We start from the raw sequence: 17,048 nt of genomic DNA, 5'->3' as shown, positions 1-17,048 counted from the left end.
TTTTTAACATGTATGTCAAACACTTTTATCATGAGCCCCTGGCTCGGGAGACTTGGGCAACAACTCCCCGTGTGCTTGACGTAAAATAAATTACCTTACCTTACCTTAGGGGCTACCTTTTCTGTCAAATATCTTATCATAATTATACAAAAAAGGGCGATAGTTTGGACCTACGGGCTGAGTAATCAATCCCATGTAAAACTTTTTTGAGTGCTCCCCCCCCCCTTGTGTGTATACCCATGTTCTCACCTCCCTCCTTATCTCTCTGAGTACATATAAGTCTATGAAGTTCTTCAGACATCAGCAGCCACTTCGCCCGGACCTAGATATGAATATTTTCTTGGAATTACGCTTTCTGAATCCGGAGAATATATCCCTCCCTCTTCCACGTCCACATTTTCCACCGGCCAACAATTAAGACGCACCCCAGTAGAGTTGATGTAGAATTTTCCCAGGAATTTGGATCAAGAGAAGAAAGCCAGACCTCGGCAACAGCCGCTAACACTGACCCTCCCCTCCCCTTGACTCCAAACGTACTTGACATCCCATCATGCTTTAGTGCCAGTGCTTCTTTCCAAGATGGCGGCTTTCTCCTTCTTCTCTTTTTACTCCAGTTTGTTTGCAATTTCTATGGTTATTTTCATTCAGTTCAACACCAAACAACGAGAACCATATATGGATGAGATTTTCCACGTCCCTCAAGCTCAGAAGTACTGCGATTATAAGTTTGACGAGTGGGATCCGAAAATAACCACGCTACCAGGCTTGTATTTCATCTCCTTCGCATGTCTCCGTGCCCTGGCCTTTGCCCTCGGTCATGAATTGGATGTAGTGTGTACGACGTTTTTCCTGCGTATGATCAATGTTCTGTTCTTCATGGGTAATGTGTTGCTCCTAAGACAGATACTCGTTAAACTGCACTGTGATAAGAATCAACCTCACAAGGTCAGTTGATCTTTTACCGTTGAGATCAGCGTATTAATGTCATCAACTTCTTTTAATGCTAATTTTGTGATTGTCACAAAAATCTTTTTGTTGTATGAAATTTATGGAATGAAATATATCATTGGCATTTTAACACTTATAAATATAAATGCACATCACTGGTTTTCATGGGGAGGGGGGAGGGTGGATTAAGTTGTTAGACGAAGATCATTGATTGATTCCATTTGTTTGCAAATTTACTGTTCCACAAAATATCCATTCTCCCATTGAGGGTTGTTTGGTTTGAACACCTCACCCATCGCTTTGGAAATTCAAGTTTTGGTTCATCCTTTGCTTTAAAAATTTGGTTTTTGAGACCCCTCACCATGGGAATCTTTTGTAACCCTCTTTTGAGTGGGTATAGATATTTTTGCAACCACCACTCCCAAACAAGGATACCACAATTTGTATTATTTTCATGTTACTGACAGTTGTCAAATATTACCAGGTAGCAAGTGTGAAACCCAATCCAGAAGACATGCTTTGACTCCAGATCGAACAGACTGTCTGGGGACATTGTGTTGTGTTCTTGGGCAAGGCACTTCACTCACAGTGCCTCCCCCCTCCCATATGTATAATCAGTTCTGGCAAATTTAATACTGGGCGATAACCCTGCAATGGACTAGCATCCCATCCAGGGGTGAGAAGAAATACCCCTAGTTGTTTCATGCTACCTAGAAACCAGAGATAAGTGCTAGCCTGATGTGCCACTTGGCTTGTATGCAGACTTAACTTCTTTTACCCTCTATTTTAAATACAGGATGCTAGTTCTACAGTAGCAGATATATGTTCATTTAAATGTGCATGAAATGCTCATATGATTGTATACATTTTTCTGTTTTTATAGGGAGAAAAACCCACAGGGGATGAGAGTCTAACCACAAAATGCTCTGTCACTGCTCTGGTCTTGGCAATATTCCCAGTGCTCTACTTCTTTACGTTTCTCTATTACACTGATTCAAGCTCTATATTCTTTGTTCTGCTCCAGTATTACCTTGGCCTCCATGGAAACCATTTCACTGCAGCTCTGATTGGTGCAGCGTCAATTGTCATACGTCAGACTAATGTGATATGGGTGGTCTTCACTGCTGGGGTTACTGCATTAAGAACTTTACAACCAAATGTCAAGAAAACTGACTTGTCAAGTTTGGTCACAGAATTAAAGGAGTATGCCATGGCTTTTTTAAAGAACTTTTTCATGGTATTTAAATGCCTGTCGGCCTATGGTTTGGTTGTTGTAAGCTTTGTTGTATTCGTGGTAATGAATGGTGGGATTGTAGTTGGCGACAAAACTCAACATCAAGCATGCTTGAATTTCCCACAACTGTGTTATCTGCTGGTGTTTACGCTAGCTTTTAGCAGTTCACTGCTAGTCTTTCCTGAAGACATTGTAAGTTATCTCAAAATTGTCAAAAGCACTATCAAAAAACCATTGTATATCATAGCATTACTGTTAGTAGCAATTATAATGGTTTTAGTTATTTATAAATTTACTTATATACATGAATATCTGCTTGCTGACAATCGCCACTACCCATTTTACATTTGGCGTAAAGTTTATGCTAGACATTGGTTGGTAAAGTATGCTATGGTGCCGTTGTATATGTTTGCGGCATTCTGTATCCATAGACAGTTATCTGTAAAACAACATAGACTGTGGCTAGTTATGTTTTATATCTGTGTTGCCATAGTTACTGTTCCACAAAAGCTTATAGAATTCCGCTACTTTATCATCCCGTATATCTTGTATCGTCTTCATATTCCACTTGCGTCATACACAAGGCTGGTATTGGAATGTGTATTGTATGCTGCTGTGAATGCAGTGACCTTTTACTTGTTTTTAAAGAAGCCATTCCATTGGGCTCATAACCCTAAAGAAGTTCAAAGGTTCATGTGGTAACATTACCAAACAATTGTTACTAAATCTAGATGTATGATCAAGGAATCAGTGCAACCCAGTTTTAACAATGAACTTGCTTAGTTCTGAAGTTATTAACCAAAATGAGGTAAAGTAGCCCATTGATACTGTATGTTTGCAGCAAAGCATTTGATAAAAGCATTTCCCTGGATTGAAATTAACTGTCTGTTGTATTTGGGTGGATCTAGAGTAAATTAAACATACTAGAAAATAATCTATTTATTATGGGCAGGGTGTTTCATTAAGTGCCGGGCACCAGGCAAATTGACCGACTGTATGATTTTGCCAGCCTGCCTTGACCATGAAGAGGAAAGTTTTCTTTATAAACAAATTCAGTTTGAAAAGTTTCGTCCACCTGTGATAATCAGTTGCCCTCCCACTAAAAAAGTTTATGAAACCCTTGATTATAGGTGAGAATTTGGTTATTTCTAAGTCAGTCTAGTCAACTAATTGATAAATGACTGGCTTGTCAAGGTTTGTTTGTCATGTCTGTACATTACATTTTAAAATACACCAGATTCATCCCATCTAAGTCCATTGTAATTGGAGGCCATACAGCATTTTCTCGCTATTTAATCTCACAGATAGATGTGAAATACCAGTAACCTCAAGCTTGATAGCCATCAGATCTGATAATTTAGAAAAGAAATAACATTACAGACACATTGCACTAGCTGACCACACACTTAAAATTCAAAATGGCCACCACAACAAGCAAAGTGCATCAACAATATTCATTTCCTAATATCCATGGCCACTAACATGCCAATGAAAGCTAGATAAAGAAATTTCACAATATATTCTAGAATGGTACCTATTCCCTCCCCATCCTGATTTATATTTTACATTATAATATAGATAAGACCCTGCGCACGCTCTGATTGGTCAAAAACCCGTGTTTTATCAGAGTATAAAACATACAAAAATTATGTTTTATTGTTTTTCACATTACTTCTAGTCAATATTTTTGTTAGAGATGGCCAAAAACATTTTCTTTGAGAAATTTGTGATGGAGTTCTCTGCGAAGCAGAAGAAAGTTTTGAAGACAAGGTTAACTTAACAAATAAAGAAGAAAAGCAAAAACAAGTTGAACTTTAGTGGTAGTAAATTGGATCAGTTTGTCAATCTGTGTGCTTTGCTGTTTCTATTCGCGGCGTGTGAAATCTATATCATAAAGCAAATGAAGAAGCTTAAGCCGTGTATTACATTGTGATGAAACGCTCCGGACATTTGAGAACACTTGAGAAATGTAGAAACCACTCACCTACGGCTTGTGTTTTCTACATTTCCCTTGGTTCTCAAATACCTGTTGTGTTTTATCAGTGTAATACACGGCTTAGGCTTCTTTATTTGTTAAATAAAGGCAAGGAATGCTCGTGATATTATTAGAATTAACAACTTCTTTGTGGGCTTAAAAAGACAATCAACGGGCTAAATTGTGCTCAGATCGACCAAAGGCCATGCATGCAGGCCTTGCAGACAGTTGCATTGAATACGGGTTTGAGTTAAGCCTAGTCAGGATGCAAACTACAATGTATGGTGCACTAGCCTGAAAGTCATTTGCACTAGCCCTAAGATCACTGGGTAAGGGTCTTCCATCTTCATTTCTCCTGGAATGAAAGAGGAGGGGGAGAGCGAACCTCTTGAAGTGAGAGAAGGAAAGGGAAACCCCTGGGATAACAGGCAGTGGAAGGGAAGGGGGAGAAGACCCTATGAATAAGGTTGCCAACATCAGGCATAGTCACTTTTTCCACACAACTATACTCCAGGGTACCTCTCTTCCCACATCCACACAATAAAATATGAAAGTAGACTGTTTTGCAGTCTGATGGCATTAGCATGATTTATAAAATACATGAGATAATACGCACAGTCTCATTGGTCGATAGGTGAGTTAAGATGAGAGTATGTAAACACAGTTGTGACGTTTTAGATTTGCACATATTTTAGAGAAATTAATATTTTATAAAAGCAATAGCAAGAGTACTTTTCCATGTTTACATAGCTCATCTAAACACATGGGGGTTGGGAGAATTCTTAAAAGTTATGAAAACCCTCGACTGCATCTTGGGTTTGCATAGCTGTCTTGAATTTTTCCCAAACTCCCCCTGTGTTTAGATGTGGCTATGTAAATACAGAAAACAAGCTCTAGATATTGCATAATTGTTACATTGTTACACTTCAAACAATTACTAACAGTAATTACATATCAATTTTAATTTTTGTGCTATTGTTTCTGAATGTCAACACTAAGTGATAACTACATACATGTAAGAAAATCAAGGCTCAAATAAACTTGAATTCTAGCTTGCCCTTCGAACAAGCCGCTCTCAAATTTTGCTTGCCCTGTGCAAGTCTCAGTTCACTTTTTTATTTAGTTGAAAGACAACTTGCCTGGGTCCTTGCCCATTGGGCAAGTGAGAATTAAACGTTACTTGCCCAGCAGGAAAAGCTACATGTTTGTATTTGTCCCACACAACCAGAGAGCACTATTTTCAAGCCCTGGAAATGCGTGATATCTCAAAAATATTTCTCTAGAGGGAAAGTCCACTTCTTGAGACCTTAAAAAATTACCCACATAACACTGTGTAACACGTGTAACACTTTCATATACAGTATTTTTTTACAATCATCGAAATAATAATGGGGTTTTTCCCTGTATTATTGTGATAAATTTTGGAGTTTATTCTTTCAGCAACAGCCTCTCCACCACTGAGCTACATGTATTCAATGTAGGTTTCAGATGTCTATTAGAGTCCCCTACAAGGATATTAAGGACATGAAAATGTTAGAAAAAAAAAGAGAAACAAAATACAAGGTTACAGGAGCAATATCTTGGTATTTAAGTCTAAACCAGTTAAAACTCCAAGAAAATAGATGAAGTGAACATGAAGTGCAGAAAAGCCATTGCAAGTGAGTCACAATATTGGTTTTGTGTCTGATTGGACAACAAAGCAACACAAGTTTTTAAGCCAACCAAATCAAATCAAACTTTCTAAACTCAACCAAAAATGGGCTCTTGAAGCTCCTGTAAGTCTGTTTCAATTCTGTTGATTCATATAGTGCGTGGAACCTAGGATTATTGCCATGACCCAGTCCTCACTCTATCATAGTTTACCCCATCATTTCTGTCAGGTTAAATCAATGTTTGATTGATGATCATGCACATTTATAAACAATAATATACCACACAACATCAGTTACAAGTACAAAACCAAATGTTCGATATTAAGTCTCTTTTTGTGGAAACCTTCTGAAAAGACGCTAGGTAGGATTAGTAGCAAAATAATGCAGTATTATCAGCCCTATGATACAGAACTTACATGTATTGGGAAGGTGGTTAAAATTCAAGCTTATATTGAGATGTGCTATACACTAGTGTGGACAACCAGTCTGAATTGAGTTAATTATATTTTAACTTATGGTTTGTGACTTACCTCAGCAGGCATGGGTGACAACTCGATAAGGTTTCTTACAACTGAATCACCAGTGCCATAATTCTCAATTGGATCAACAGTAACAGTCTGGCTAGCAGGAGAAAATGGATCTGAGAATCTCAAGCTTGGGCATGATTGCTCAAGAGTGAAATCAGCCTGTGACGTGGATGCTGCAGCAGTCTTTGGCTTGATCTCAGCAGATGGTGATAAATTGAAAGGAAGGGCACCTTTAACCTCACAGTTGACACTTGTTTGTCTAGACCTTTGGGACTGGGATCTAGTTATTCTGCTACCCAGAGGGGTAGGGAGAAGAGAACGTCGTTTCTGTCCACTTGCACTCAGTGACTTTCTTTTCAAAACTTTGCTAGGAACTATAAATAGATCAAAAGACTGTACCGTTACACAGGTAAATGGCAACAAATATTGACTACAAATCTGTGACCGTTCAAATGAAAGCTATTGAGCAGGTCTTTCATGTGACACTCTTTGTTACACTGAACAAGGTGGTTCTAACTTTAAAGTCTGTGGATAAAACCCTAGTGTGTCACCATTCAAATGAAAGCTACTGAGTACTTTCATGTGGTACTGTTTATTATGCTGTAGAAGGTGGTTCAAACTTTTAAGTCTGTGGATGAAACCCTAGTATGTGACCATTCAAATGAACGCTATTGAGCAGCACTCTCATGTGGTGCTGTTTATTATGCTGTACAAGGTGGGTCTAACTTTTAAGTCTGTGGATGAAACCCTAGTATGTGACCTTTCAAATGAACGCTATTGAGCAGTACTTTCATGTGGTACTGTTTATTATGCTGTACAAGGCGATTTTAACTTCTAAGTATGTGGGTGAAACCCTAGTTTGTGACCATTCAAATGAAAGCTATTGAGCAGTACTTTCATGTGATACCGTTTATTATGCTGTACAAGGTGGTTCTAACTTTAAAGTATGTGGGTGAAACCCTAGTGTGTGACCATTCAAATGAAAGCTATTGAGCAGTACTTTCATGTGGTACTGTTTATTATGCTGTACAAGGCGATTCTATTTTTTAAGTATCTGGGTGAAACCCTAGTGTGTGACCATTCAAATGAAAGCTATTGAGCTGTCCTTTCATGTGATACCATTTATTATGCTGTATGTACAAGGTAGGTTTGATTTCTAAGTTTGTGGATAAACCCTGGTGTGTAACCATTTATATTATTTAATATTTATCTGTATAATTTTATCACAGCTGTAAAAATTAAGATGGGGACCATAGACCATGTATTTTAATTACATTTACCTGGATTAGGTGGGGTTATGGTCTCACTGGACACACTGGTCAAATTTTCAGGAGTGGCAGGTCTGGGAGCATTCTTCCCTTTAGCAGGTTCTGTCTTATTTGCAACACTGCTACGTCTGCGCACAGGTGTGGGAACCATCTTGGTGCTATCCTTTGGTGTGGCACTTCCTCTCCTTCTAGGAGTTACTGGCACTTCAGATTTTTTCGCTCTGGTTGGGGTTTGTACACATTTAACCGGTTGCCCTGTTGAAAAACTGCTTCTTTTCCCAGTTGCAGTACTTGGCTTCACAGGGGTGGTAAATGACTTTGATCGCTGAATATTACTAGGTGTCTGGGGTCTACTGACCCCCTGCTCTGTGGATATGCCACTCAGTCGACGCCCAGGGGTGCTCCTTAACACCTTACTAGATTTATAAGGGTCACTGGGTGTCCGAGGTGTTTTTTTGCTAATCCCTGGCGGTGCAAGTGCCTTAACAGGCTGGGGTCGCCCTTTGGGCTTGGTAAATGTTGGTTTTGATAATGCATTAGTCCCGTTTACAGGTTTCAAACTGGCCTTAGTGGTTGGCACTTTACGAGGGCAGACATTTGGAATATATGGGATGTCAGAGGATGAACCCCTTGTAATGACAAAAGTCTCATTCAGATCATTTGATTGATATGATAAAGCACTTGAAGTCGAGGACACAGACGATGTGGAGCTGGTCCGGCGTCGACGAGGCTGGACACCAAACCCTGGAGGTCTTATTCCACTTTGAGAAGGAAGTGGTAACTGTAAAGCATCAAGTAAATTGTCAGGCCATTCATTCTCAGGAGTTCAATACAAAACATCATCAGGGGAAAATCAGGCACAGAGATGTCTCAAGACTACTGCCAAGACCACCTTCAGTGTGAATAAATGGGCTGTTCTTTCACATTCCCCAAACACCTGTGACGTGTGGCTAGTAGTCTCATCTTTGGGGTCAACACATAACGTACTTTCATTAATGATTTAAAAAATTAACATGTTAATTGAGAAGAGAGTATTGATTGTTACCTTTGATGCCTCTGTAAGTGATGATTCAACTTTACTGGAACCTCCAACATTGTTACTTTTGCTGTTAACAATACAAGTTCAATTAACACACTAATAGCAAGTTCATTTAAATTGATAATCATTCATGGACTTTACTCTATATTATGTACAGTGACAACTACTATTCATCTTAGGTGTGTTTTCTCTTTATGCGCAGTACTTTACTATAAATAATTATTACTGACAATACATTAATACTGTACATTAATACTGCAATACATTAAGTAAAAAGGCAAAATAAACAGAATGAAGGAATGAAACAGAATGAATTTGGACTGGACCTGCTAATTTGAACTCAATTATTCTTGACTGAATTCTCCATAATTTGTACTCAAACCGATATCTCTTGGATTTGATCTCATTTTTCAGTCACTAACGATTAGCTATTTATCCCTCGGTTATTTTGAATTCCCTTCTATTCTGAACTGATTTTATTTTCAACCCTGGACTTAAAGTCAACCCCATTTATTTTGAACTCCATTCTAAGAGTTGAAAAATTAACATCATCATGACGTTATTCCATATCCACAATAGGCGCAAATGGCTATGTTTTAGTTCAAAATGAAATTCATGTTAAAATGAAATTCCTTTGTCTCTTAACCCTAATTATTTCTGAATCGTGAATGATTATGGGTTAGAAGACAAAGGAAATTGAGAATCAAACCAGGTTAAATCATTTTAACCTGAATTTCATTTTGACCCACAACAGCTACATTTTGGACAAGAACTTAACATACCTTGCTCCCTTTGAGGTCTTGAAAGATGTGGCCTCATCAACCTAAAGTTGAAAAACTTTAAATGTAGGAATATCGACTATACAAGCATCCTTGCAAGTATAAATAGAGCGCATCACGAAGACATGTATATTGGACAGGCACAATAATTACCAACAGTATTTACACCATCACATACCTTTTAGTGTGTTTGAATTTTAATGAAAGGTGAACTCAGTCAAAAGAAAATTTATTACAACTCTTTATAAAAATTTTGTTCTAAATTTGTAATTTTTTATTTACCTTCATATCTGCTGCTATTCCATAGAGATGTTCCACTTTTATAGGCTGCAATGAAGGTGACAAAAAACCTTTTTTCTCTAATATGCATGTTTACCTGGTCTTATGCAAACATAAGAGACTGTGTAGGAGATATTGGGAATTTTATGTACTAAGCCTTTGTTACAGGCAAGGGCTTGGATGCTGTCCTTTCACAATCTTCTATTATAATACATTGAGTTCAGCAGATTACATCTTGAGTGAACTAAGAAATTTGTTTGATAGACTGAGGCTAATACCATCACCTGCATCCAAGCATGAACACATGATGTCAAAGCATGCTCTAATTGGGTGTCAAACATGGCATGATTGGTCAACAGACATTTGAAGTTTCATAGACCGTAATGCAAACTTTTCCACTCAAAATGTTCACCATCAAAAAATATGGGCGAAATCAATATATTTTCAATTCATGGTTATAATAGAAGTAAAACCACTTTCATGAAAGGGGTATGCATATTGACACAGGTCAGGGTCAATTCCTCTGAAGAAGTCTCCAATGTCCAATCTTTCTACCATTTCATGTGCTGAACTTTTAGTGCCAAAGTTTGCACCATGATCTGCTAAACTTCAAATAATGTTTGATGAACAACCATGCCACGCTCGACACCCAATAATTAGAGCATTTTTCAACGTCACATGTTCACATTTAGATGCAAGCTACGGAAATTTTGCAGTCAGGCGAGTGGATTCTGTCTTCACTTACCCTACAAGCAAGTGAAGTTTCTTGGGAAAATGTTTAAGGAAATTCAAATAAATGGGCCAATTTCAATATATTTAAATTCAAACTTGGCTCCGAGGCTTTTGGGAATAACACAAAAGAAATCACATCCAGGTTTAGGGATGTTAATACAAATATATCGAAATTGGCCTATTGCACACTCAAGTAATGTATGGAGGCTGTTGAGAATGACTTTTAGACTTGTTTAAAGCCCACCCAAAGGTCATGTCCAAAAATGCACCCTGCTACATGCATGTGTTGTAAACATCAAGCACTTGCTTTCTACTTCTTTTACAGAATAAGGCCTCTCAAAATACAATGATAGGTACAAACAGTGATCACAAAGTTAAACATGACTTAATGCAAAATGACTTTTTGAACTATCAGAATTATAGCAACCATAAGTGTATAAGACAGATTCAGAAGGCAAGTTCTACAGGTTTCAGGTAAATGCACACGACAAGCCACCGCTACATACTACTATATATTACTCTACAAGACAGTATATATTTAAACTTAGGATTGAGGATAATTTTCAGTCTTAAGAGCAATGTGCTCCCGATGGTCTATCAGCGAATAAACAATGAAATAGAGAACCAATAAGTTTCATGGATTTCCAATAGAACACAGCTCAGCTAGTACCATTATTTTATAATTTGTCCGTTTTTCTTCAGCTATACTTACAGAATTAAAACAGCTACGCGTCTTCAATGTCATTTGTGTCTTAGGAAGCTTGGAACGTGTAAACTTGGAAACATTCTGCAGTGGGCGTGCTTTTCTTGCTTTGAATGGTGATTGAAACCCTGCATCCTGGGAATTCTTCTCTTGCAAGATGCGTCTTGGCGTGCTTGGAATAACCATGTCATCTGACAATTCTGCTGGCTGTGGTGAAATGCTGTCTACTGACTCGGGAGAAGATTCTGATTTTGCAGTTCTTGGGCCATTTTCTTGACCTGGTTTCATTAACGTGTTCTCCTCATCTTCATCAACACTGAATGTTTTTGATAAAATTTTGCAAATTTCCTTGTTTTCCCTTTGATCAGTCATCATGTCTTCACTTCCAAGACTCTGATTCAAAGAGGAGCTTTTGATAAATATTGATACTGCAGTTGCTTCCTTAAAAAGTTCAGCAATTTGTTCACTGTTGAGTGGACTCATAGGTTTGAAATTCTCATCACTTAGGAGACCACTGTTAACACATCTTTCTCTGTGGCCGACTGGGCCAAAGAATACCTCATCTTCATCCTCTAAATCATTGCTGCAGATCTCTCTGGTAAAGAATAACAAAGAAAGGTTACCATGCATTGCAATGCATTCAGTTACTGTAACCTTGAGCTTCAAGAACAAAGCTTCCCTACTCAGAACTCCAAACATTTCACTATGCACTGTATGCAATATTTACACACTGCACTAGATGACAGGTCCTTAGCAAAACAGTTAATTTTGTTTCCCTATAATTTAAATGTTTCCCCTAGCTCCACCTCAGATAAAATTGCATTGAACTGTAAAGGAACAGTTTTACTGTATTTCACTCAAATGGATTTGAACTTGAATAGGGTTAGTGTACATCGGCATACAATGGAAACGAAGCTTAAGCTTATGTATGCACAATTTAACTGCTTGTGTTGAATAGAAAATTCACTTACCTCTCGCCACAATCATTCGGAGAGACTGGTATGTCAAAGTCGAATTTCTCGTCTTCTATCAAACCGGACCCGCTAGATGGAAACGCTACACATGGATGAAAATACACAAAATTCAATTCAAAGCTTACCGAGCTGTCGAAACTAAGTCTATCAAAACATGACAAAGTAGCAACTCTGTCTCTCGAAGAAGAAGAAGAAGAAGAAGAAGAAGAAGAAGAAGAAGAAACATGAGAAATCACGGCCAGAGTCTTATGTACATGAACTTTACTCGAATGAAACACAGCACAAAAAGCTTGAATAAACTTACCTTCACAACCTGAAGCTGCCATTATGCGTTAAAAGATAACAATAGGCCTATAGATTCAGTTTCTTTCCGAAAAAACAGCAAATTTTAGAATAGAATTGGTAACGATGGCCATAAAAAGTCGAAATTCGTTCAAATCTGTTTGATCGTCCCAGATCTTCCCGGGCATGATTTAAAATTGTCACGTGACAAACAACCTCCATTAAAATTGGCCAATCACCGTAGGAAAAAAGATGGCGGCTGTACATTTTACCACAATACCATGCGAACCTTACACAGCCCATAAAAAAAAAAAACAGGAAAGCCATATTTTTGCTATATAGAGTCCTAAAGTGTGACGTCACAAAAAATAAATTTGAGAAATTATGGGTAAATGTACCAGTCGCCATCTCTTTTCTTACGGAGGATTGGGAAACTGGCTCTTTTCCTGTCTTTGCTGGCTTCTTTGCTGGTGCAAAAGGCTTCACTTTACGTGGCAATGAAACAATGCACTGAATAGCTGAAATAACAGTTTAGGAAAAAAAACTGAAAGCAGAAATCACTGGGGCTGGACAGCGTGGAGAGGGTGAGGGGCTGGCGTTTATTGGCTACCACTTCCGTGGATAAATGAAAATGTTATTTATTTTATTGTATTTCACGATTAGGCCATCCCCTTTTTTTCTCTGTTTAGCGTCGTCCGACCGACCCAGATTTTCGCGTTTAAAAAAAAAAACAAAAAAAGGGACACAGAAGGCAATGAAGGCAGTGACACATTATTTCAAACAATTGTGACTTTAATCTGAAACATATGCAATTTTCTGCCTTACAGATTTTTAGTTTTTCCCTGTTCTCGTTTGATTTTAACAACGACGTCGACTTTTTCCATGGCTCCACGGATATTATGCTGAGGTACCGGGCCTCGTAGCTCCAGACTCCTTTTCCAATTTTTTTTTTTTTTTTCGACCGACCGACCCAAAATCAGAAAACGCATTCGACAATAAACGAAAAAAAATGGGGGATGGCCTTACTTGTAATTTTTTTTTTTGAAACTGAAACTGAAACTGTATTGCACACACCCAAAAATGGGTCAGTTTTTCAGTGAACAATAAAATATGAATACCATAACAATACAATAAAAAATACAATAAAAATACAATGAATTAAAAAGTGTAACACTATTCTTGTTTCAAAAACTCGTTAAGCATCTTTACTGAATCGAACCTTTGCTGACAGTTTTAAATCTTAATCTAATGAATTCCATAAGTTTACTATCCTGTATTGGAATGTCCTCTGACCAGCAGCGGTTTTACATGAAGGAATGTTAAGTCGTTGTGAGTTTCTTGCTTTGCGGTCAGGTATCTGTCCTCTTTGATGTCAGGTAAGTCGGGGCGCAGCCCGTCATAGACTAAATGAATAGCAGAAAAGATAGCATCGCGGAGATGAAGCTGCATTTTTACGAGGAGCTACCCCAAGTTTTTGAGTGATGGAGTTATGTGTTTAAATTTCCTTGCACAAGTAGCTATCCGAGTCGCGAAGTTCTGGACGAGTTGTAATTTTTGTACATTACGGGTAGAGGTTTCAGACGAGACTGAGGAGCAGTAGTTTAACCTACTAAAAACAAGCGCATTTATGATGGTCACTAATAGGTCGGGGTTAAATGCGCGCTTTGCTCGATTAATCTGAGCCAATTTACTCATGCAAATAATAAATTACAAACTGTTCTGAGGGCTTAATATGCGCGTCTAAGTGTAAGCAATTTATGCTCGATGTCTGGAAAACGCGAACAGTGTAATATTCTACCCTGGGTATCGTTATTCATGACATGGTAATAAGTTATGGGGAATCGCTCTGGCCTTGGACAAGCCCAAGACTAAAGATCAAAGAGCTGTTAGAGCTTACTTCTGAATGCAATTTAGGGCTTTTTCCTGTTTCCATTCTTACTGATGAGAGAGAGTGCTTGAAACAAGGAGTGCGGTACATGATGGTTACACGCGTGAGTAGGTTGGATAGCAAGAGTTCTTGCACGAATATTCAGTACTCAAGCTACGCAAAAATTGGGGTAGGAGCAAAAAATCGACAAAGCTATCTACAACTCCTTATTTTTTTTTTTTTTCTTTTTTTTTTGCTCTCCCCGTATTAGCTCGGACTTTACTCGTTTGCACTCTGCTATGGAAACGCTTGGAAACAAAAATTGACTCTGGAAACAATGTTTCCCGTATGGCAAAACTAAGAAAAGTTGAGGAAACATGCACGCGTTACATGAATGTTTCTGGAAACACAGGAGAAACATGATTCCTTGTTTTATTGAAACCGACAGGCGTAAAAATTATTCGTGAAATGTATCGGCAAAGGGGAGAAAGCAATCTAGGGCCATGATGACATGAAGAATAATACTATTACTATTTGACCTTCAGAGCCTGTCAGAGCTGTATGGCTGCAGTTAGTTAGATCATGGAAGCCTCCAAATGAAGCTTCATTGCGTTAAATCTTTTTCAGTCAATCAGTGAGAAACACGGTTTGCCGATCATCGAGATCGAAGCTCGAAATGCTTGTCAGACTAAACTGCCACGTTGTGTACATTTCCTAAGAATTAAATAACCAAAAAAAACATATTTTTTATGTCACAACTCTTCAAAGTCTGGGAGCTTTTAATTTCTTTTCGTAGTGTGTTCACAACGTCAGGAGGTAGGGTTACCCTATCTCCTACCTCCCTAGTGCTAGGGTTACCCTAGCACTCCCACCGTTTCTCGTTTTTTTTTCCATCGACCTCGGGTGTTTATAAGGCAGGTAGGGTTACCATGACTCTAGGATAGCCCTAGCTGAGAACGAGGGTTAGGGCTACCTTAACGCCAGGATAACCCGACCTGCCTTGTAAACGCTCCAAGAAGCAAAATATGATAAAATACAGGCAAAATAAGCAAATTGTGACTCAAGAAATATCGTACGTATTAATTCAGACTTTGCTTAAGTTTTGCTTTGGATTGAAAAGGTTTCAAATAACGGCCTTTTGCGACCACAATTTTTGCAATAATGTTTGTCGCTACTTCGTCCACTGTTCCTAAAATATTCATTGCAGAATTGTGTATAGTTTCGCTGTCAAATTAATCCCAAACTAAAGAAAAATAACTGTCTGGGATTTAAATTGAGCTTAGAAATTGAAACGATTTGATCAGTGAAACTGAAAAATTGAAAATAGCTTTTGGCAATACAATCATATTATCGGTTGCGTGTGTTAGTGTCCAGTTGCGTGTGTTTTAAATTTACGAAGTGCTCGCTGCTCGTCATCAGGTATTTTCTAAAATGCTCGCTGTTTGCAAGGCAAATTTGATCCCCGCTCGGGCTCGCAAAAATAAACGCATGCACAGCTCGCATGCTCACAAATGCTCGCAAAGACCATTCGATACCCCTAACAATTTCTTGTTCCACTTTGATACGTTATATCATAAGCCGCCAGATATTCATTTCTCAGAAAATCGAAGCAACGTACCCAGTGACGAAAAGTTATTTTAAGTTCATCGAAATCCCATGCAAAATACCGTCGAACCTCCGGTTGCAACCACCTCTACTCAGCGACCAGTTTTCCAAAATACCAAAATTTTCCAAGTCAAATCACTATATTTGAAACCTCATGTAAGCGACCACCTCTCTTAAGCGACCGCGACCACATCCTTTTAGAGCTAAAAGTTTGAAATTTTGTTTTGTTTTTAACTTCCCGTGAGCGAACAGTGGACGGATAATTGAACGAAAATTGGATAATAAGGTGTTGTATCATTCTCGCATTCCTGGATGTGCAAGGGACGGAAATTTCTTAAGGGGAAGTACCGGATTTTTTTCTCAAAATCGAGTTTTCACATGAATAGAGCATTTAAAACAGGGGTAAATCTCTTCAGTCACCTTATGCTGATGAGGCAAAATTTTGACCAAATATGGTCTAAGCTCTCGTAAGCGACCACCTCCCGTAAGCGACCACCTAGGCTTGACATTTTGGCTGGTCGCTTACGGAAGGTTCAACTGTATTAATAACTGCACAGAGAGGATTTTGAAATAACTCCGCCCGTCCCACTGAAATATGGTACTCCTAGCCGTAGAACTTGTAAAGCACTGTAAGCAACGAAAACCAAATCTTCATTACCTTGTTTTGATGCACAACTTCAGCTTAAGTTAACTGAGGTTATAAGTTGAAAAAAAAAAAAGATAGAAAAAAGAAAACAAATCTCTATACAGTAAGTACCTTAGATTTGCGGTTGCAGATCACACTTCTATGTTGTTATGATAGCAGAAACCGAATTGATGCTCTTTGCTGTAGTTCAGTCTACTTTCGTTTGACAAAGACACATGTTCGCGTTTGATTTTAGCTAGCTATCTGTCATGAATGTCATATTACGAGCAGCTGACCATGACAGCTGAAGAAGAAAGGAGAGAAATTTTAGCTGCCGAGCTAAGAGAATTCGCAACAAGAAGCCTGAAGGCTTTCACGCGGAATGCTTTGGTCGATGTGCTTATGCCTTCAACTTTGAATGGCTATCCGCGTAGAAATAAATCCAAACGGAAACGATAACATTCAGTTTTGAAGTTGTATTTCTTCAACAAAAAGATAACAATGTGGTTTGCGTTAAAATTTGTATACATTTGATACTAAGAGCACCGACACTCTTTTT

The 17,048-nt window shown here is 38.4% G+C and overlaps 3 protein-coding genes across 3 annotated transcripts in view; 2 read left to right on the top strand and 1 right to left on the bottom strand.

Moving 5' to 3' along the window:
• The window catches only part of LOC145460221 (uncharacterized), a 162,166-nt gene that overhangs the window by 76,642 nt on the left and 68,476 nt on the right, over positions 1-17,048 (top strand). The gene's annotated exons all lie outside the window — the stretch shown is intronic.
• Positions 114-3,879, top strand: LOC145460192 (dol-P-Glc:Glc(2)Man(9)GlcNAc(2)-PP-Dol alpha-1,2-glucosyltransferase-like). The gene is made up of 2 exons (XM_081444935.1): positions 114-945; positions 1,832-3,879. Exons 1-2 carry the CDS (start codon positions 580-582, stop codon positions 2,882-2,884), a joined length of 1,419 nt encoding a protein of 472 aa, XP_081301061.1. The 5' UTR covers positions 114-579; the 3' UTR covers positions 2,885-3,879.
• Positions 5,031-12,766, bottom strand: LOC145460190 (uncharacterized). The gene is made up of 9 exons (XM_081444933.1): positions 12,415-12,766; positions 12,108-12,192; positions 11,146-11,731; positions 9,705-9,749; positions 9,426-9,466; positions 8,650-8,710; positions 7,617-8,385; positions 6,340-6,710; positions 5,031-5,662 (listed from the first exon to the last, which is right to left on the bottom strand). The coding sequence occupies exons 1-9, from the start codon at positions 12,434-12,436 to the stop codon at positions 5,642-5,644; spliced, it is 2,001 nt and encodes a 666-aa protein (XP_081301059.1). The 5' UTR covers positions 12,437-12,766; the 3' UTR covers positions 5,031-5,641.

Source organism: Orbicella franksi, chromosome 11, assembly GCF_964199315.1.
Source record: "Orbicella franksi chromosome 11, jaOrbFran1.1, whole genome shotgun sequence".
NCBI lineage: Eukaryota > Metazoa > Cnidaria > Anthozoa > Scleractinia > Merulinidae > Orbicella > Orbicella franksi.
The sequence above is the reverse complement of the archived record's forward strand: the minus strand, read 5'-3'. Positions and strand labels throughout refer to the sequence as shown.